Source organism: Mus musculus, chromosome 2 (genome assembly GCF_000001635.26).
Source record: "Mus musculus strain C57BL/6J chromosome 2, GRCm38.p6 C57BL/6J".
In the NCBI taxonomy this organism is placed as follows: domain Eukaryota; kingdom Metazoa; phylum Chordata; class Mammalia; order Rodentia; family Muridae; genus Mus; species Mus musculus.
The window spans coordinates 5,553,946-5,577,519 of NC_000068.7; the positions used below are offsets into that span (position 1 = coordinate 5,553,946).

The 23,574-nt window shown below is 43.1% G+C and overlaps 1 protein-coding gene across 8 annotated transcripts in view; it reads right to left on the minus strand.

Annotated features, from left to right (window-relative positions):
- Positions 1 to 23,574, minus strand: part of Camk1d (calcium/calmodulin-dependent protein kinase ID) — a 421,404-nt gene that overhangs the window by 260,489 nt on the left and 137,341 nt on the right. For 6 of the 8 annotated variants that reach the window (NM_001290374.1, NM_001290375.1, NM_177343.4 and 3 more), the window contains exon 2: positions 11,704 to 11,835. The exons of 1 other annotated variant lie outside the window; for it this stretch is intronic. In NM_001290374.1, coding sequence (NP_001277303.1) covers positions 11,704 to 11,835 — 132 coding nt within the window. Of the gene's footprint in view, positions 1 to 11,703; positions 11,836 to 15,622; positions 15,810 to 23,574 lie in introns of those variants that run through there. One more of the 8 variants, XM_006497469.4, reaches the window with a different exon arrangement.

Genomic DNA, 23,574 nt, shown 5'->3' on the forward strand with positions numbered 1-23,574 from the left:
CGCCTTCTTGCTCTTTTTCAAATTCACAGCCTCATTTTTCATTAATTGCTATTACACACACATGCATATACGCACACACACTCCTAAAGTGTAAGTGCAACCTGCTTGGTCTGTATAATGTTTCTTGTATGTGTGTTTTCAGGGAAGCAACCAACAATCCTCCTCAAATATAACACATATGATGGCACCTACAGTGCTTATGAACCACAACAAAGACCACCATGGCACAATAAACCTAAGGATGTAATGATGGCATGCATACCTTGGTGGTAACCAACAGCTCTCTAAATGGATTTAAGGCCCACTCAAACAAAAGGGGCATAATGTCTGGTACCAGAAGGCTAATCAACTACCTAGGGCTAGTAAACTCAGGGATCTGAGAGGAAACCCTGTGGGAAGCCACATGTGCCGTTGCTGAGTGGCACTGACTACTGCTGGCCACCATGCATAAGATTGGACAAACAACCAATGTGTACATATGCAGTAAAGTTTTTTGCAAAAACACTGCCTGGCCCAGGCATGATAATGAGGTTCTGTAAGGTACTGAGAGTATAACCAATCGGATGTGAGACATGCAAATGAGATGATAATGAGGCTCAGTGAGGTACTGAGAGAGAGTAGCCAATCAGATGAGGAACATGCAAATGAGGCTTAGTGCATAACCAATCAGGGTATGAGACACGCCTCTCCTAGGCCTATAAAAGCAGCACCAGCTCTGGGCAAAAAGTCTTTTCGCCTCTACAATCAAGCTCTCCCAATAAACGTGTGCAGAAGGATCCTGTTGCAGCGTCGTTCTTCCTGGCCAGTCGAGCGCGCGCAAGAAGTGGTGCCGAAACCCGGGACAAGAAACATCTTCAGGCACGAGCGAAGACCCCCTACTACAGGGAGGATTCAGAACTGCATCTCGGGGAAGGAGCGGTTAATAGAGGTTCCCGTAAAACAGACTGCTGAGAAGGATCCGGCGTGGATTCAGAACTCTTCAGCTGGGGAGCGGTGTTAATAAAGGTTCCTGCAAAACAGACTGCTGAGAAGGATTCAACTGCGTGGATTCAGAACTCTTCAGCTGAGGAACGGTGGTACCGGTAAGTATAAAGAAATTAAGGTAAGTCTCTGAGAGGTATGCTTTCTTACGCAGTGGGTCTGGTAGTTGTTGCTGGGTTTGTGTGGGACCAGCTGTTAAGGAAGGGCAGCGACTTTGTAGGAGTACCAGGAAGGCATATCAGAAACAGAGAGAAAGAAAAAAGAAGACGCGCGCAGAAAAATAAGTAACTTAAGAAATATAAAAAGAGAAAAAGAAAGGAAGCTAAAATATAAAGATACAAAGGATAATATAAAATATAAAGATACAAAGGATAATATAAAGATATAAAGGATAATATAAAAAATGAAGAACAAAAAATTAAGTCAATTTACCCTCCTCTCGAGGACTTTGACTAAAGAGGCAGCCTTCATCAAAGGCTTAAAGATAGCTCTCAGGGAAAGAGGAGTAACTATTAGAAGCAGCCACTGTGCAGAATTCCTAGAAGAAGAAGAAAAAATGAAAATAAGCTATTTCAGAGCCCTCCTAGGGACAGACAGAAAACGGGAGACGTCCTGTTTCCTCTCTGGCTCCTATGGAAATATTTTTAGCTTCGAATAGGATATCTGTGTTCTATTTTCTGTTTTTTGGTGCACCAAATTGTCTATATGTCTGTCAACTCGTGTTTGTTTTTGCTTGGATGATTGAATGATTGTTGTCCTGTGTTTCATGTTGAAAAATAAAAAAGCAGTCTCAGTCTGCACAGCAAAAATTGACAAGTTAGCTGCACAGTGGCTGGGAGTCAAGTACAGCTGAAAAAGCCCTGCTGAAGGCTGATTGCAAATGGAGCTTTTAAAGGGGCAGGCAGCCTTTTGCTTGTAACAGAAAGTTAGCTTAAAATTGGAAACCCAAGGTTGGAGTTATTCTAAACAACATAAGAAAACAGGTAATATGCAAAAGCAGTGTACAAAGGGTAGAAAGAGTATTTTTGAAAATAAAGTACATATCTTTACAAATAGAAGGAAAACCCTTTCAAGGTATAATGGATACAGGAGCAGATAAAAGCATTATATCTAGTAAATGGTGGCCTGCTTCTTGGCCTGTTAATCAATCATCACATAGCTTACAAGGATTAGGATATGAGGCTACCCCAACTATAAGTGCAAAATCCTTACAATGGAAAGATAAAGAAGGAAGGACAGGGCTTTTTCAACCTTATGTACTCCCTTTACCTGTAAACTTATTGGGGAGAGACGTGTTATCAGCTATGAACTTTATATTGACTAATGATTACTCTCAGAAAAGCAAGGAAATGATGAAAGGAATGGGATATATACCTGGACTAGGTCTTGGGAAAAATTTGCAAGGTAGAATTTCACCAGTTAAAGCCACTGTAAAGGCAGACAAGAAAGGGCTGGGTTTTTTCTAGGGGCCACTGAAGAGCCTTTGCCCATCCCGTAGCATACGGAGGACACGGTGTAGGTGCCTCAATGGCCTTTACCCTCTGAGAAGTTAAAAGCAGCTAAAGAATTAGTACAAGAACAATTAGATCTGGGACATGTGGAGCCCACTCAATCACCCTGGAATACCCCCATTTTTGTTGTAAAGAAAAAGTCAGGTAAATGGAGATTGTTACATGACCTAAGAGCCATTAATGCACAAATGCAAGTTATGGGTCCTGTACAAAGAGGGCTCCCCCTACTCTCAGCTCTACCTAAGGATTGGAGAATTATAGTAGTAGATATTAAGGATTGTTTCTTTTCAATTCCATTAAATAAGAAAGATAAACCTAGATTTGCATTCACCTTGCCTTCTATTAATCATATGGAACCTGATAAAAGGTACCAATGGCGGGTATTACCCCAAGGAATGGCAAATAGCCCTACCATATGTCAGTTATATGTAGGAAAAGCTTTACAACCGGTTAGGGATGGTTTCCCCTCCTTAAAAATTTGTCACTATATGGACGACATTGTAATTTGTGGACCTGAAGAAGAAAGTATACAGCAAGCTTATGGCTTGCTTAATGAAACTTTAAAAAATAATGGTTTGAGTATTGCACCAGAAAAGGTACAGCAGTCTAATGTTAGTCATTTTCTAGGAGCCACTATTACTTTACGATGTGTCACCCCACAAAAGATTAGTATTAGAAAAGACCATCTAAAGACACTAAATGATTTTCAAAAATTATTAGGAGATATAAATTGGATTAGACCTTATTTAAAGATCCCTACTTCGGAATTAAAACCTTTATTTCAAATTTTAGAAGGAGACTCACATATTACCTCATTGAGACAATTAACACCTGAGGCTTCTGATGTTCTTAGGAAAGTGGAAAAGGCGATCCAAACAGCACAGTTAACTCGTATAAATGAGCAAGAACCTTTGTGCCTATGCATATTACGCACCATCAATCTGCCAACTGCTGTGTTATGGCAAAATGGTCCTTTAGTATGGATACATCCACATATATCCCCTAATAAAACTATAGAGCATTATCCCACCATGGTAGCAAATATGGCCCACAAAGGGATAAAAACTTCAATCACTCACTTTGGAAAAATGCCTGATAGCATAATTGTCCCGTATACTGTCGCACAAATGCAAATATTGTGTGCTACTATAGATGAATGGGCCATTCTTAGATGGAGTTATTCTGGTTTAATTGATAATCATTATCCTAAACATCCGTTATTACCTTTTATGTTATTGCATCCAGTAATATTTCCAAAGGTAACGGCTAATACCCCTATAAAGGGAGCCATTGATATTTATACAGATGGATCCAAAACAGGAGTTGGAAGTTATGTAATCAATGAAAAGGCTGTAAGGTTGCAATTTACACCAGGAGCCTCTCAATTGGTAGAATGTTTGGTGGTTTTAGAAGTCTTTAAAAGATTTCCTATGCCCATAAATATTGTCTCTGATTCTGTTTATGTAGTTAATGCGGTTCTAGCATTAGAGACTGCCGGAAATTTTAAACAGTCCAGTCCTGTATCTGAAATTTTGATGAAAATAAAAAATTGTATTTTGATGCGTGAGCATCCCTTTTATATTCAACATATTAGAGCACATACATCATTACCTGGACCTATGGTTAAGGGAAATGCCATTGCTGACTCAGCCACCAGAGACATGGTTTTTCTATTACAAAGTTCTATAGAAAGTGCAAAAAATTTTCATCAACTTTATCATGTCCCTGCTTCTACATTACGACAAAAGTTTAAGCTCACACGAAAAGAAGCCCGAAATATTGTCTTACAGTGTGGTAAATGTGTAGAATTTGTTAATGCACCTTTCGTGGGTGTTAATCCTCGCGGATTGCGACCCCTAGATGTTTGGCAAATGGACGTAACGCATATCCCATCTTTTGGGAAATTACAATATGTACATGTATCCATCGATACCAGTTCTGGTGTCCTACATGCCTCTCCCATGACAGGGGAAAAAGCAGTTCATGTCATATCTCACTGCTTAGAGGCTTGGGCTGCATGGGGCAAGCCCCTAGTGTTAAAGACAGATAATGGTCCTGCATATACTTCTTCTAAATTTAGCCAATTTTGCAAACAAATGCAAGTAAAACATATTACTGGATTGCCCTATAATCCACAGGGCCAAGGCATAATTGAGAGAGCCCATCGCACTCTGAAACAATATTTGCAAAAACAGAAAGGGGGAATAGAGGCTATGACGCCAAAGATGGCTCTATCCCTTACAATATTTACTCTTAATTTTTTAAAATTGGATGATGCTGGAAGATCACCAGCTGAAAGGCACGGACAATGGCCTCAATCGCCCAATGAAATGGTCAAATGGAAAAATGTCCTTGATAATAAATGGTATGGCCCGGATCCTATTTTAATCAGATCCCGGGGAGCTATTTGTATTTTCCCACAGGGTGAAGAAAATCCACTTTGGGTCCTGACGCGACTGACAAGGACCGTGAAAGAGCAAGATGAACCCCAAGATGATTCTCCTGCTCCTGATGATTGAGACCGGGATAAGTATACCTTTGTGGGCCATAGTAAGATCATGGCCAGTACCTTTACCGGTACATTCCAATTCTTCTACCTTACCTTTATTTTTTGCAACGGAATGTTATTTGGATGCGCCTTGTGCACGACAAACTCCTCAAGAGCCACGGGTGTATAATAGTACTAGTTTTCATTTGAATTATACACTATGCTTTGTGCATAATGTGGATAAACCTTTTACACCCTGTATATTTTTAAAGAAAAAGATTATCTCTAATTGGGCAGATCCCATTAGCCAAAATAAGGGGAGCTCTGGAGTGTTGTTTAATGCTTTAACACAAGTTGCTCAAGGAGCGCAATCAGGCTCAGGTGATGTTGAAAATAATATAATTTCACCTATAAACATCACCACTATTATGATAAAGGGAAAGGTGACCATTCCCAAAAGATCACGATGGCCTGTTGGCAATGCTACTGCTATACGCAGCATGCCTTGGTGTCATCCGGACCTCGCATTTCCTATAGTTTTTTCACCTTGTCAATCAAAAATTTTCCCTCGGAAAGAAATAGCAAAGGGTTTCGTTTTGTCACCCCCACTAGATTTTGCTATAATGAACGATAAAGGAGATGCTACAGGGAAAGAATATTTGGCCATATTACCAATGGATTTTAAGCAATGAGGCAGGTGCTAGTACCAGTCTGTCAGCCTTTGCATTGCTGACTGGAACCTTTCATGAGATATTGAATGTTTCTGCCACTCTTTCCAATACCTCTACTCATTTAGATAATGTGACAACTAATAGAATTATCAGAAATATGACTACTTCTCCAGTAGAAGTTTGTGTCAATCCTCCATTTTTCTTTATATTGGCGGAATTTCAAAATAATACAGAATGGTTAGATTGTACAAATGTCACTTGTTTTTTGACGCAATGCTGGAATGGAACCAAATTCTTAGCCTTAGTGGTTCATCTACCAATCTTTGTCCCTGTGCCTGTTGAGGCAGATCCAGAGAAGTTCCCAATAACGAGTCTTATTCGGCAAAAGAGAGGTTTTGGAATCACAGCTGCCATTATTACAGCCATTGTGATGTCCGCGGCATCAGCAGTTACCGCAGGAACTGCTATGGCCCATCAAGTTAATACTGCTGACACCATAAGTCAGATAGCAGAAAAATCCTCTGAAGCATTGCTTACCCTGCAAAAGGTGGATTCTCATATCGCCTCAGGGTTAATGCTAGTGAATCAGAGAGTGGATATTTTACAACATAATATGGAACGGATGATGGATGTCATACAAATGAGTTGTGTGGCATCCACATCGCATGTGTGCATTACTCCCAATAAGTATATTAATAATTCTTTTATTAAAAGTACAGACCTATCGAATTACCTGAAGGGGAACTGGTCGCAGGAGCTGGAGAGGTTGCAGGCGAGACTGCAGATGCAGATCCTGAACCTTAATGGGACCAGAGTGGAACCAGTGACCCTCGGAGACTTTACCTCTTGGTTTACCTCTGCTTTTTCTTACTTTAAGGAATGGGTGGGAGTGATTTTGTTTGGTGCTGCCATATGCTGTGGACTGGCGTTCATGCTCTGGTTGGTATGCAAATTCAGAACCCAACAAAAACGTGACAAGGTGATTGTAACTCAGGCACTTTTAGCTATTGAAAACGGCTCCTCCCCTGAAATTTGGTTATCTATGCTCAAGAATTAGTCAGCATGAGATTAGATGAGAGAGACTCAACGATCATTGATCAGCCCTTGCTCATCAATAGGGTGATCATGATTTCCCCACTAATTCAATTTTTGGCTGGCCTCTTTTGCAGAGTTCGCCCTAGGTCATTTAGCAGTTATTGTCACACAGCACTGCGGTATCCAGAGACGGGCAACTTTCCTCGTGCACAGTCCAACCTAAGACATGGGGCCCGGTGGCGATAGGGTTACCCTATGACGGGTAAGGCTGTGACATTAGAGGAACGACCTAAAACAGGAGCCACGGCGGATGGGCATAATTGCACAGGCCTAGTCCAGTCTCATTTTATTAAAACAAACAGGGGGAGATGTGGGAAGCCACATGTGCCGTTGCTGAGTGGCACTGACTACTGCTGGCCACCATGCATAAGATTGGACAAACAACCAATGTGTACATATGCAGTAAAGTTTTTTGCAAAAACACTGCCTGGCCCAGGCATGATAATGAGGTTCTGTAAGGTACTGAGAGTATAACCAATCGGATGTGAGACATGCAAATGAGATGATAATGAGGCTCAGTGAGGTACTGAGAGAGAGTAGCCAATCAGATGAGGAACATGCAAATGAGGCTTAGTGCATAACCAATCAGGGTATGAGACACGCCTCTCCTAGGCCTATAAAAGCAGCACCAGCTCTGGGCAAAAAGTCTTTTCGCCTCTACAATCAAGCTCTCCCAATAAACGTGTGCAGAAGGATCCTGTTGCAGCGTCGTTCTTCCTGGCCAGTCGAGCGCGCGCAAGAAAACCCTACGACCACCACTTTACTAAAGCAGCCCAGTCCCTAACTAGCTTCTAGATATTTGTTCTTATATCTTCATGGCTCATCAAGGAAACATCTCTTTGTAACAGATGGAGACCATTATGCAAAACCACAGCCAACCCAAATGCAGACTTGTGGAGCCTAGTCCTGATGAGTGCATCTACACGACAATGCTGGTCCCCAAAGTTCAGGGGACACTGCAGAGAGGGGGTGGAATGGCTGTGAGAACCACAGCAACAGGGAGTGGGGTGAAAGAGTGTGTTTCCTAGAAACATCAGAAGCTACACCAGAAGGTCTCACCAACATAATCGCAGTAACATGAGCTGAACAAGGACAGCAACTATAGCCCTGCTGACGAGGACAGGGGAAAGTCTAGGAAGTTCAATCTTACACAAGGAACTACTGGATACTTAAGAATGCTGAGAGTAGGGGACAGTCTTCCCCAGGAAAGAGCACAGTAATTGATTAGCCAATCTTTAGTGTTGTTTTACTTTACACATGTAGGTGTTTCACCTGTTTGCACATATGTGCACCACTTGCCTGCCTAGCACCTGTGGAGACCAGAAGAGGGAATTGAATTCCCCCTAGAACTGGAGTTATAGAAGGTTGTGAGCCACCACGTGAGTGCTGGGAATCATGCAAGTCCTCTAAAATCAGAGCAGCTAGTACTAGAAACCACTGAGCCACCTCTCCATGACCCTCCCCAAGACTTACTTTAGTATGTGCCTCAGAAATGTTACTACCTACCAAAGCCTAGATCATTGTCAGGTCCAGCCCTGGAAAGTCAAACTGTCATCTCTACTTGAACAATCCCAAGACCTCCAAATCCAACATACCTAAGTCAGAACCCATGCCTTTCTGCCTATGGATTATCATCTCAGTTAAAGAGGTGTTTAGTCACCCAGCTATCCCATCAGAAACTATCGAATTAGCATCACTTCCTATCTGTCCCTCAATGGCTCTCTGCCGCTTTCAAATCTTGACCTCTTAGAGTCAGCTCTATATTGATGTTCTCATAGTCATCTCTTCCTCTCAAGCAACAGCCCCTGTTTTAACACATTCCTTCTTCATTTATCCTTATGACATGCCTCATATCATCTTACGCGTTCTCACTCCATGTTCCTGCCTCTCCAATCAGCTCTACCTCAGCACAGGTCATGATAAATCCTCACCATATTGCCTCTTTCTTGATAACCTTTATCACTTCTTATATCTATTGCATGGAGCCCAAGGTCCAGAGCAAAGTTTAGAATAGGCCCATCTTTCTTCAAACTTAAGTCCCCCCTTGCCTCTCCTTAAAGCCCCATCAAAGAAGCCAACTCCCCAGAATAACAGCCTGGTGTCTCCTAACCTCTTCCTACACCTTTCCTTCTCCCTCATCTCTCATCTCTTTTCCTCCTTTTTTTTTTTTTTTTAATAATGCTGGGAATCAAGCCCAGGACCTTGTGGAACAATCTACCACTGGATTACATATCCAGCCCTTGTCTCCTAGCTTGTGTTACTACTACTGGTTGAAATGCCCATCTACCTTTCTGTCCTGTAAAATATATACTTAGGTGGCTGCCCCTCCTCCATGCTACCTGTCCTCCATACCATCCCTGGTCTCCTGGACATACTGTCATCAAATCATCTTTACCATGTTGATTAATAACAAATCTCCAATGTCAAAAACTACTCTATGTCTAATAGTGATGCTTCCTGGTGTGTGCTGGCTAGTATTATGTCAACTTGACACAGGCTACAGTTCTCTGAAGAGAGGGAACTTCAATTGAGAAAATAATTCTACAAGATGTGGCTGTAGGGCATTTTCTTAACTAGTAATTGATGGAGCTGACCCCAAACCATTATGGGTGGTATCTTCCCTGGACCAGTGGTCCTGGGTTTTATAAGAAAGTGATCTTGAGGAGCAAGCCATGAGGAGCAAGCCTGTTAGCAGCACTCCTCCATGGCTTCTGCATCAGCTCCTGCCTCCAGGTTCTTGCCCTGTTTGAGTTTCTACCCTGGCTTCCTTCAGTGATGGACTACAATGTAGACATGTAAGCCAAATAAACTTTTCCCTCCTCAACCTGTTTTTGGTCCTGGTGTCTCATCATAGCAATAGGAACACTAAGATATGGCACATGCTGAGAACTTGATAAATACCTCTTCAATGTATGAACATCACCATGGCAGCATTCTAGACATGGTTCCAAACTATTTTCTTTAGAGCACAAATGTTTCTCTTTCTGCTGTTTATGATGTGAAGTGCCTCTTAGCCTACTTGTAAATCATTTGCAAAAGATTTACGAAATAAGCTAGCATAGGAGATAAACCACCTCTTATCGCCTGAGAAATCCTGTCTTTGTTCTTTACTCTCTAGAGAAGAATCCACGCCTCCAGGTATTCCAACAACTGACAGTTAGTCCAAATCCATAGTCCTCCCTGGTTTTAAATACCCTGTCTGGGTAATTATTAGTGAGGCACTGGGTGGAGATACTGATTACACAAGAATTTATGCCTTTATTCGTGGCACACACTAGAACAAGCTTATAAAATCTCTGCCTGTGCTCACAGCCCATGTGGACAGAAAATAACTCCAACCCTACATCTGGACATCCTGGACTCTTTTATTTCTAAGCCCACACAACCTCAGAGGCCAAAGTGAAATCTTTAGAAGGAAAGTTCTATCTAAAATGAAGGCTGTTTGTAACACATCTACAACTTCGTATCACTCTTCCTCAAACATTGATTTTGTATTGGTGGGGGGAGGCCATTTCAATAAATGTCTCGTCAGCGTAGTGCTTTTCTGCCTGACACAGATGCTCTTGATTTGTTTTCTCAGGCTCTCGTCCACAGAACCATTTCCTGCAATCCTCCTCAGGACAGCCTAAAACTCTGTAGATTCCAGCGGACACCCCGGAGACATGGAAACCAACTCAACAAAGGGGTGAAAATAAATCCTCACCTTAAAGACCCATGGAAGCTCATTTGTTCTGGAAAACCAACACTGAGTCTCTGTTCTTCTCTGAATTGCCCAAGGCCAGAACAGGACAGACTGTCCTGACCACCTCAGTGGTGCTAGGTCAGATGGCTGATGGCAAAGCATTGTTCTGTGTCACTAAAGGTCCTACAAGAAATGGAGTGAAAGATTGTGCAGGAAAGATGTACGCTAGGTGGTGGTTTCTTTCTGGCCCCTAAAAGGTTTGTTCCCATTCCATTCTGTTTATCTGTTACTGGGTTTCTTGCTATGTCCTGATTCCAAACCCCAAAAATGTCAAGGACATCTTGAACATCTTTTATTAATAGCAACTCAAAAATTTTCCAGATGGGTGCCAAACATACAAAAACAGGTGCCATATAAGGTTTGTTCTCTCAAATTTCCTGAGATATGGTGCAAAACTTTAATCCTAACACTAGAAGAGCATGGTCAGGACCAGTCTTAGAGGAACATCTGTGTGTGTTGGGTTGTGGGGGAGGGCCAGGTCACATCAGAATGACTGTGTGTGGCACTATACTGAAAGAGAATATTTTGATTCAGTCTATTGCACATAGAAAAAGGAAAACCAAGGAAGAAGTGAAGTTTTTCGGAAACTCCTGGGTTCCTAGAGTCACGTGGGTGGCAGAGAAAGGGGGTGGGGTCACAAAGTGTAGAAACAGCACTGGAGGAATTGAGATTCCAAGCTAGAGCACACATGAAGTATACATATAGGGGTTTCCATTTATAAAAAATAAGGCAATAGCAGTGGCAATAACAATACTCTAGCATTTAGAGCAGGAACTACCATAAAGTGGTCCACAGTAAGCATTTCACACACACTCAAAAAACTGAAAACATCTCACTAATTTTCTGCACACTGTACTACAAAATAGCCTGAGCTCTACTTCATATGAGAGACTGGGGGCTCAGGAACCAGCCAGCATTAATCAGCTCTGGTGAATGATGGAGTCTCAGTTTGAAATCAACTCAGCCTGCAACTGTGCTCTTTAGAAGAGACTCCCTCCAATGACTGCTTGATGTTCTAAGACACCAGAGCTAGAGGAGAACACTTTCCAAGTGCCACATGAATAGCAGCTGTCATCTGCAGGGTTCATCCTGTTCTGCACACTGGTAGCCAACAACTTCTATGACCCCCTGGAAAGGCAGCCTTGGGGCAGACCTCATCCTTCTTCCAGGATGCCCAGGGAAGATGGGGAGGAGAGCTCTCTTTCTGGCACTTACTTTCTAAGCACGGCAATCTCGTTCTCGATGCTGCTCTCCTTGCCCTTCAGCGCCTTCTTCGGGATGCACTTCACTGCGAAGAGCTTCCCAGTAGCTTTCTCCTCGGCTAAAACAACTTCAGAAAAGGCCCCACTGTGGACAGAGAGGGAGAAAAAGAAGGGTTAGGGTGAGAGGTTATGATTGCACATAGGTCCCCTCTGAGCCCAGCACAGTAACAAGGAGCATGATCGCAGTGACCATGTCACTTTGTGTCAAGCAAGGCTACTTCCCAATTGTTCTTAGAAGAGGAAAGCATATGGACAAGTGTGCTCCAGTACAACGAGATGGCGGATATCAACACAGGTTCATAGAGACAATGGAAACTGCCATGGGTGGGCCACTTTGAAGTGTCTCTTGTCACACTGCTATACAACATGGTCAGGTTAGGGTCTCTTGGTATTCAACAAAAACCTTCCCTAAAGAGGTTCCTCAACAGAGACAAAAATGGTGTTCACAAGCATGTCCATGCAGACCAGAAAGTTACAGCCACTAAAATTCCCCAATTTCCTATAGACTCTCTCACTCAAAGAGTTTTCCAGAGTGCCTCACAATGAGCTAATTCTTGCAGATAGGTAAGGATGTAATTAAAGTGTGAGCTGGGGCCTCATGAGGGGCTGACATAGAGCAGGAAGACAAGTGGATGGATTCCTGGAGCTGCTGGCCAGGTAGGCTAGCTTGTCTTAAAGATGAGAGAGACCCCGTCTCCATAAGACAGAGAGCAGACCAAGAGGACTCTTGACATCAACCTCAAGACTCCACAGGCAAGTGCACACACCCACACATGCACGTGTAGACATATACACTATATATGCCCACACATACAATAAATACAGGAGCCACGAGATTTACAAAAGAAATCAAATGATGGATGAATACAGAACCGTGTGTCCCATGAATATGGAGCATCAGTCATCCCCTCAGAGACTCTGCCACATGATCCAGTACAGATAAGCGTTGAAGATGTGTACTAGAGAAAGACGCCAGTCACAGAAAGGTAACACTAGGTAGAGGAAGGGACAACAGGAAGTGACTTTAATTGGGACAGAGTGTGGAAAATGAAAAGGCCCCAGAAGCAGATGGTGGTGGTTACACAACAATGTATAATAGTTAGGGCCATAGAACCCACGCCCAAAGTGGTTAAAATGATAAGGTTTATGGTATGCCTATTTTAGCACAATAAAAAAATACAAGAGAATGCCTGCAGTCTACTCAATAGCATAGCTTCACATAGAGACCATGGCGAAATGTGATAAACCTTTCACTCATTACCTTCCAAAAGAAGAGAGGGATTATAGGAAAACCGCAGGGTACCAGATGGTATGGACTGCATCTAGTCCTTGGGCAACTCTGAAGATACAGTACACAAGAAGTTACTGTCAACATCTTTAAGAAACTAGGACATCAAGTGCTGAGCACAGCACAGAGGCAGGTTAGAATGGAAGACCAAGTGTGCTTCTCAATCCTCTGAGCTTTTACTTTTATCTGTGTGTGTGTGTGTGTGTGTGTGTGTGTGTGTGTGTAGTCTGTGTCTCTGTGTGTGTGTCTGTGTATGTATATCTGTGTGTGTGTGTGTGTGTGTATGTTTGTGTGAGTGTGCATGTGTGCTTGTGTGTGTGTTTGTGTGTGTGTGTCTGTGTGTGTGCCTCTGTGTGTGTGTCTGTGTATGTACATCTGTGTGTCTCTGTGTGTGTGTGTGTATGTCTATCTGTGTGAATGTGCGTGTGTGCTTGTGTGTGTGTCTCTGTGTGTGTGTCTGTGTATGTACATCTGTGTGTCTGTGTGTGTGTATGTCTATCTCTGTGAGTGTGTGTGTATGTGTGTGTAGTCTGTGTCTCTGTGTGTGTGTCTGTGTATCTACATCTGTGTGTGTGTGTATGTCTATCTGTGTGAGTGTGTGTGTGTGTCTATCTGTGTGAGTGTGTGTGTGTATGTTTGTGTGAGTGTGCTTGTGTGGGGGGGTATGTGTGTTTCTGGGTACAAGTGTCCATGAGCCTGTGGGTACACATTCCTGTGTATGCAGGTCAAAGGACAACTTCCATTAGCATTTCTCAGGTGCCATCTACCTAGCATTTAAAGACAGGGTCTTTTCATTAGCCTGGTTGGCCAGTGAGCCCAAAGGACCACTTTCTCTGCCTCCTAGCACTGGGAACACAAGTGTATGCCACCACACCTATTTTTTTTCACATGTGCTCAGATCCCTAAGCACTTTGCTAACCACGCCATCTCCTCTGGCTCTGAGGTCTTCTTCAGTACACTACAGGGGTGCTGCTTACTGCTAGGGAGCCCCCTTTGTCACTGAAGCTGACAGTGCAGAAGGGACGGTGTCCCTAGGGGAACTGCCTCACTCCTAAGCTCCAGCACCCAAAACCACACTTTTCCTCATTTACCCCAACAACGTGTCTAAATCTATCTTCCTCCAGCTTTCCAAAGGTGATGCTTTCCGTACTTCAAGACTGAAAAGTTAGCCTACGTTGCTGTTGTTCTCACACACACACACACACACACACACACACACACACATATTCAAGGAGGGTAATTAAAACATCAAAAACAAAACCTGTGAATGAACCATTCGGCCACTTTCAATGTAATCACTCATAAGCTTGTGGTGGCGAGGGAAAAGTCCTGAGAGCCTAGTGGGCCTTCCAACAGCCCGGGAAACAAAATGCCAAGGAAGGAGAGTGGGGAGGAAGAGCACTGTCCAGTCCTACCAAGCAGTTTGTGAATGTAAGCAGTATGTGTTCAAAACTGGGTGGCATGGTACCGTCCTAGACATTTTGTCAAGTGACAGCAGCCTGTGATGCTAATGTGCCTGAAGGGGGAGACAGGCCCTCCTCCCCTACAACCTGACTGCTTCCTTCCCCTCCCCTCAAGGGACACTGGGATGGACACATCTGTCCACATCTGCCCAAGAAAGTTAGCATGATGGGTGAAACCATCAGGGTGACATAAGTAAAAACTAACAGGAAAAAGTGGTTGATTATATAGATATAAGTGAGTCAGAAATATACAGCTGTAGGAAAATGGGAAATTCCAGTGTTCTGAAAAGTTACATGCTTCCAAGCTGTGACAAAAATAAAAAATACAAAACAAAAAGAAAACAAACAAAAAAAATATTTATTTGAATTATAAAAGAGAAATATTACTCAAAAACAAACAAAACAAAAAACAAAAAACCAACCCAAGTCCTTAATGAAACTGAATGTCTATGGCAAGTTCCCAGAAAGGTCAGACAAGTTATTCTTGAGATGCGAAGGATCGTCTCCACTGGAGAGAAACTGTACAAACTGCAGAAGCTGACCCCTCCACCCCTGCTGTTCTTCCAAGGAAAATCAAGTCATCACCTGGAGACAGCCTGCTCGGATTCTGAGTCCGGTGCCATTTTTGGTACAAGAACTTCAAGACTCAAGGCAAATGTCATGAGACCAAAATTTTTTAAACAATTGCTTAAGCTTTTAACTTCATAAATGATGGCTCTAAACCAAGCCCTCTTGTTTTGCTTTAATAAGGCTCAAGAACGAAACCCTGGTACAGATGGCTGTTCCCAGTCCACTGAAGATACACACCCAGGTCATGGAGAGTGAAATGACCCAACATCCGGGTGACAATGGGAGGGCAAGTGGCCTGGGCTCTAGGAAATGCCTTATCTGTTGGCACCCCTCAGAATAAACCATACACCCTGAGGACACCTAAGCTACTACCTGCATTAAAGGCTTGGGAACCGTGTTTGCCACCGTGTATTACCCCAGATGTGAAAAGGCACAGAGCCATTCAGAGCATCATAGTCCAGATCCATGTCTTCTATTGAGACCAGAATGCAAAGCTGAGGCAAGTAAACCCTGGGTGCTTCCTAACCCACCTCCTCATTACCAGCTCTTACCGCTGCATCCGAAGGAGGCAAGGCAGTGCACACTCGTAGTTCCGCTCTTCAGGAAATGGAGGCAAGAGGACAGCTTGAACCTAAGAGCTTTGAGGACAGCCTAGGGAACAAAGCAAGACTGTTTCTTAAGGAGAAAGTGGGAGGAGTCAGCAAGATGATTCCTCTTAGGGTACTTATCACCAAGACAGACAGACAGACAGCCTGAGGTCAATCCCTGGGACTCAGATGGTAGAAGGAGAGAATCAATTACCTCAGTTTCCCCTCTCTCTAACCTTCACATATGTGTCCCACACAGAGTCACATACACACACAAACGGACAAGCACATACAAACACGCGTGTGAACACACACACACAAACATACACAGACACAAACACCCGACCCGTGTGCACACGTACACACACATGCACGCACACACACACACACACACACAAATATACACAGACACAAATATGTAACTTTTTAAAAAAAGTAAATAAAAATAGAATCAGAAACTAGAACCTTAGAGCTTCTGGCTTCTAGCTTCTTGTTTGCTAACAATCTTTAACCTGAAATTAAGAAAAATATCAAATGGTCTCTAAAGGAACAGTGCACAGAGCTGGCTGCTCCAGGATATACATCACTTAAACACAAAGTCTTTTCTTAAATAAGAACAATTTAATCACAAAACAGACAAGACCTCAGCCTCTAATCTGCTGTAGCTTTCAGCATTTGGGCGCTCTGTGATGCCAGTCAAACTGAACTGGTAAACACACTATCTTTCGGAGCTGAGCAAAGCGGTTAGTAATGTGCTTGCTGCACAATCCTAAGACCTAAGTTCAGATTCCAGCACCCACTTAACTGCCCAGTGCAGTGTTGGCACCCGCAATCCCAGCACTGAGAAGGCAGAGGGACAGGTGGATCCCTGGAGCTCACTGGCCACGCGATCTGTTCTACTTGGTAAGCTCCAGGTTACTGAGAGACTATTTAATAAAAACACAAGGCACATAACTTCTAAGAGATGACACCAGAAGATGACATCTGGCCTTTACTTGCATCTACACACACATGCATGCATACATACATACATACACACACACACACACACACACACACACACGGTGGGGGGGGGGGGGTAGTGAATGGAATGACTTTCAGAAAGGATCGGGAGCTATCTTTTTGATTCATGATAGTACGCTAAACCAACCATTTGGTAAAATTATATCCATCCCAAATTAGACCAAGAAATAATCAGATGCAGGAATGGTTGGCCCTATTAGCTGAGAGTCAGCTATTATTGGCTCATTGGCTTTTCCTGCTTTTAAGTTGTTCTACATATGAATCAGATTGATTGTGTTATTAACTTCATTAACAGCATCGCTTCCAGCTACCGTCATCACACCCTGCAACTGGGCCTCCTAACATCACCCCAGGCATCTCACCATCAATCAAAACACTTTTTTTTTCCCACCAAACACACTGTTGTCCCTGGTGGAGGGCCAGGAGAATATGTATTTTTAAAATACAGGAAAAGAATAAAGAGTAGGTGATATTTGGCTTGAAGCAGTCTAGGAGCTAGACAGGAACCATTTAGAGCTATTGTTTCAGAACAGAGTTAATTCTTAAGATGGAAAAAAAAAAGAAAAGAAAAAGCCCTCTGCATATTAACCCCAGTGGTGAGAGGAAATGGATCAATCGTAACACCAGCTGGACTAAGATGGTCTCCGTGTCTCCTCCACTCCCCTGGCAGAAACCAAGCAATCTGAGAAATGCTAGCTCTTTCTGCAGCCTACACTGTCATGTGCCATGCGTGCCATTGTATATCTGACTCAGTACATTGAACCAAAGACCCCAAACATGCCCAGTGTAAAATCAAATTCTGCCACGTGAGCACATCAGAACAGTGTCTGCTTCCTGTCCTCCCAGAACTAATGTGAGTGCTGTCTAAAGACTGGTATACAATTTAGATAAAGTTTGTATTCACTGAGGTGCATCTTACAAAACCCGCCACTTACATGGCAATTACATGGTAGGCTATAGGTCAGTATATATGAATGTTTAAGCTAAAATAATTAAAATTATTTTTCCTAAAAAACAATCTGCAATGCCCATTCCTATTAACTGGGGTCAGGGTCTTAACAACCATTTCAAAATAGAGACAAATCCTTAGCTTCAGTGGAGATCCTTCGAAATCAGGAAGCTCTTAACTAAAATAGGGGGGAGAGGGAGGGAGGGAGGGAAGGAGGGAGAGAGAGAGAGGGAGGGAGGGGGAGAGAGAGAGAGAGAGAAAGAGAGAGAGAGAGAGAGGGAGGGAGGGGGAGAGAGAGAGAGAGAGAGAGAGAGAGAGAATTATGTGCATAGAGAGACACATGTGAATGTGGGTATGCTTACGTGTGTGTATATGTGTGCAGAGACCAGGGTCAAGCTCAAGTGTCTCCCTCGGGTCATGTTACTGCTTACTTTTTAAGACAAGCTTTCCCACCGAACCCGAGTCTCACCAGTTTTGCTAGAACTGCTGCCCAGCAGGCTTCAGTCAGAGCCTGCCTTCCTTCCTCTTCCATGGTGGTAGGACTATGGATGTGCACCATTGAGTCTCGCTTGCTACAGGACTGCTACCGATCCAAACTCAACTCCTCACGCTTGAACAGAAAGCATCTTACCAACGGAGCCAAGCCTCTCATTCTTATTCTCTTTACCAATCTCATCTTCCCCTGTAACTGGTAGATTCCACAAGGAGAGGAAAATTTCCATGACACCTTCAAGAACCATGAAGAGGTATTCTTAGATGCTGGCCCGATTAGCCTGATTGTTGTCCTTATCCATTCTTACTCAGTGCATTTCTGCGTCTCGAGCCACTGAAGCAAGGTCTCAATTGTGACAAACCTTGAGACTAGGGAAAGCATCACATGGCTGGCACCCTCATTGACTTTGACATCTTTGGTTTCTAAAGGCTTTTCTGTGGCAGTAAATCTTTACTGTTAATAGAGTCACTGATCCAAACAGAGCAGACAAATAAATTCCAAGCGAATGCATGCTGCCTGCCATCCTCAGAACACGCTTCATTTAACGGCACAACTTTTCCTCCTGGATTCTCTCACAGGCTCTCACACTTTAACTCTGCAGTCCCTATGTCACTTGTCAAAGGGTGACAGGGACCCAAACGGAGTTGGCAAGTTTCTATTTCTTATCTCACCACCACTGAGGATTCTGGGAAGTCTAAAATGGTTTGGCTCTGCTGGGACCAGGAAGTCCCCCAAGGCCACAGTATAAAAGGCGAGTGTTATTTATAGACCCATAAAGCATCTGGATGGGCTACTTGGTGTATGGGAATCTCTGGTAATGGGTGCTGGAGGGATGGATTAGATGAAGAAGAAACTCTTGGAATATTTGCACCTTTCTGCGTTATCTTGGGTGGGACTGCTCATGGCCATTGGTGCTGATGTCGTATGAGGACAACTTTCTGCAGAGGTGCCTATTTAAAGTGCCTTTACTTCTTCCTCAGATATGATGAGGCCACAGACTTGATGACTACTACTGCAAAGATCCAATGTTGTCTCAGTAATAGAGGGCAGTTCCTTTAGAAGACCCAATGGGCATCACTTGTGAGCTTAAGGCTGGGATGGATGGGACGAGATATTCATTGGAAGTCTGAGCAGCTTGGTCCTTACTGTGGCCATCACAGGACTTTTTCTTTTTTTAAACAGTACTAGGAATTGAGTCCAAGGCTTATACATGCTAGGGTAACACTATACCGATGAGCTAAGCTACACAGAGCCTTAGTTTTATTTTTAATTTTTGAGGTAGGATCTCATTAAGTTGTCCAGCCTAGCCTTGAACTCCCTCCGTAGCCAAGCCAGCCCTAGAACTTGTGATCCTCCCTACTCAGCCTTCACAGCAGCTAGGATTATGGCCTGAATCACCAGGGCCTCTTATTGCAGCATTCCTGTAAGGCTGACTTTTATTGCTGCTTAAATCAATGCATGAGCAACAGCTCAAAGAAAAGTTCCAGGCTTTCTGATAAGCAAACACCAGTGTTCTCTTTATTCTGTGTTCCCTATAAAACCAGAGCCCGTAAGTCAGTGATGTTAATGGACTATACCTTACCTATCCAAAGAGAATAGGTCCAATATTCTGCTTTTTTTAAAAAAAAATTATAAATAGCAAAGAATTAGGAGGATCTTGAGCAATCTGAAAAATATAATGGAGATGGCACGATGGCACATTCATATAACCTCAGAGCTCAGGAAGCTGAGGCAGGAGCAGGACCGTGAGTCGGTGGGCTACACAGTCAGTTCCAAGTCAACCTGGCTACAAAGTGAGTTCCAGTCAGTCTGAGCTACATAACAAAACTGTCTCCAAAACAAACAAGCAAAAATACACATATATAGAATAGCATGCTACATATCTATTTAAAACAACTAAGTAGATTTATACAATTGAATTATCCCAAAGATATAAGTTAAAGAATATTCACATTTATATCACGCACACACATACATACACACAAATACAAACACATGCACACACACATACACACATATACACATATATACACATGAACACATACATAAACATACACATGTACACACACATATACAACATATACTCACATACATATGCATACTCACATAAACATGCACATGTACACACACATATACACACAAACACATATACACATAAACATACACACATATATACAGACACATACAGACACATGCATATATACTCACATAAACATGCACATATACATATACACACAAACAAACACACACACATACACATATAAACACATACATACATACACACACACACACACACACACACACACACAGAGTCTTGGGAAGGATGGACAGGAAGCAGAGAGATTTTACCTCCTCTGGGGCGTGTTGTGCAAGAGAAGCTCACTGGGAGACTCACTTTGATTCATTTTTATTATGTACCCATACTTCCTCTATTAAAAGTTAATGAAATGGAGAAATGTTTGGAAAGGGAGAGAGAAAAATCAATAATAATCTATACAAAATGACTAGCTAATTAAAGCCTTGTACAGGATTAGCTAATTAAAGCTATATCACAATGACAAAATGCCAATGACAATCCTATTCCACAGCCAAGTTTATCCTTTGTGCTGTACAGACAACCTGTAGACAGGACTCCTATAAACTGGTTATTCAATCCTGGTTCAGAGACTGGCCACATATCTTCACTGACACAGAAATTCAGTAGCTTTTGGAACAAATACTTGTCTTCACAGAGGTTACTTTTAAATAAGGTAACACTGGGGAACTTGTTCATGGAGAAAGGGAACTTTGGAATGAGGCTTGAAGGATGAATATGTTTTAATGTATACAAACAGAGGAACAGCACCAGGAAAGGGAAGGAAGACAAGAAAGTCAGGCTGAGGCTGTGTCCCAAGGCTAGGGGTAGGGGCAGCTGCCAGACACGCAAGGGATGGCAGGAACATCAGCAAGGAGTTGTGGTTTGCAGTGAAACGCACAGTGCTCAGCACACACTGTGTGTGCCTGTGCATCTCAGGCCATCGGGAGTCACAACTCTGTATAATCTTATGACAGACAGAATCACCATCTGCCAAAGATACCCAGGTTCTAGTTTGTAGGTATGCCACCAGACACAGCCAATGAGACTTTGCAGGTGTGACTAAGTTGTCTATCCTACTATGGTAAATGTCCTGGATTTTCAATAATCACAATAATAGGAGGACACAAAAGGGCAACTTCTTGAATGAAGTGACAAAGAGGGCAGGATGACATCCATGCTGGAAGAGACACTAGCCAAGAGAAACATTGAGCCCTTACCTAGCAGTTAGAGAAGCGGGGTTGGGGGGGGTGGGCTTGTCCCATCAGGGAAGAGCACAAGCCCTTCTAATATCTTTAATATCTAATATTTTCTAATATCTTGAGCTTTGCCTGGCAAGATTCAGTTTGGGACTTCTGACCAAAACTAAGATAATTTGTGATACCCCAAGGTCTATAAGCGTTGCTAATTTGTGACAGCAACAGTAGGAAATAAACACAAAAATATCATTGTTGTTGTTGTTATCATCATCACCATGCAGAAACTAGGCTTAAGAAGTTATACAAGTCTCAAAGCTACTAACCAGGAAGCAATAATACTCATACTCAGGTGTGTGGTGTGGACAGGATGATGCCCTGGGGGGGAGGGGGGAGCAAGGGTCCCACACTGTGTGTGCTCTGAACATCTGATGCAAGGCTGTGCACCTGATGCTGGCTGTCACTACAAGGGGTGGCCTAAGCAAGTGGGGAAGATAACCAGAGCTGATCAATATGCAATATCTTCACTCCAACCAAATGGATTGTGTTCTGTGTCCTTTAAATATCCCTTTGAACATGAACAAATGATTTGGGCATTCAGGAGGTCCGTGTATGGCCAACAATTTCCTTATTTTGATACTTAAGGGCATTAAAAAAAAACACTTTATCTTTACCTTTAAAGATGCTTCTCCTCTTGTTTGTCTTTGCTCCACAAAGGAAATACCTGAGGCACACTTCAATCACTGAGCTGCATCTTGGGTAATTTCCTAAATAAAGCTGTGAGCAGAAGGTGGCCGTGACGTGTACTAGTCTATGCATCCTTAGAAGTACAGAAGTGGAATCTGTGTGTGCATGTGTGTAACTGGAGACTGAGCCAGAGCCGCCTCCGTGTTAGGAAAGTGCGTGGCCTCCAAGCTATGGTGTCAATCCTTCTAAGTACAGACTAGAATATAGACAATGATTCCTTCCCTGACCACGATACTGTATCCAAAAAAAATGAAGCTCTTATAGCCTTGTCACCATCACCATCCTCATCTTAACCACAGGATCACCACACCTCCACTGCTGTTTATTAAAGCTTACTGTAAAGAACAATTACCAGCCACATTTTTATTCTACCAACAACTCTTCATAGTAACATTAGTATGTCCATTCTACAGCTGACAAAACCAGAGCTCAAGAAGATCACATTTTTGCTGTCAGGCTAATAAAACTGACGGCCTAATCGTGACTGGATGATAAAGTCATTCTCTGTCATTTTGAGACACTTCCGCACCAGTCTAGCTGTGGTCAAACCTCAAATTCAGAAAGAACGATAATAGTGAATTAACAAGGGTTTCTCGCCGTGCTCCCCACCCTCCAAGTGTCCAGAGTCCCCCACCCATACCTTATAAGTAGTAACTTATGCCAGAGAAATCCATTAACTACGCCATAACCAGAGGACCTTCCAATAGAGCGAGCTGACCTTCTCCAGGTTCCTGACAGTGTTTACCACTCGCCAAGGCTGAAAGCAGAGACTCAATTCCCTCCTGCTTTCCTGAGCCTGCACCCTCTGCTGGGAGAGAAGGCCGCTATTTTTCTGCTGAACTTTCCCCCTAGAACACTTTTTTTCAGTGTTCTAGGCTTGGCCTTGGCATTTTCAATGTGTTATAATGTACACTCTTCCCAAAGCACAAACACTCAGCAGGAGCTAAACTGGCCCTTGTGCCCGCCCACTGGTCCTGTCTCTTTCTAAATGGCCCACACATCTCATTATTCATTTCCTGATGGATGGAGCCAACCTAATCTTCCTGCACAATTGGCAGGCCCTGTAGTCTCCTACAACATAAGCACATTAACTTTACCCCAACCCTTAGAAAAATTGATACCTCTACAGGCTCTGCTATGGGGAGACGTTGTGTTTGCTGTTCAGCCACTTACACACACAGCTGCTAAGCAATTATTATAAAGAGTTGATGATACACATGTTCCTGGCCAAAGCCAACAGTATGTCTGCCCTGTGACTGCCCACAGAACAAAAAGATGATAGTGTGTTTCTACACCCTGCCCCCAAACTAAAGGCCAGAGCATGGCAGTATTTTTTTTTCCAGTTCCTTGGCTGTGGGGGTTATAAGCCCTCAGAAAGAATGTAGGCACAAACATGTTCTTGACTTCACCTCCAAGTCCCGAAGGGCTGGAACT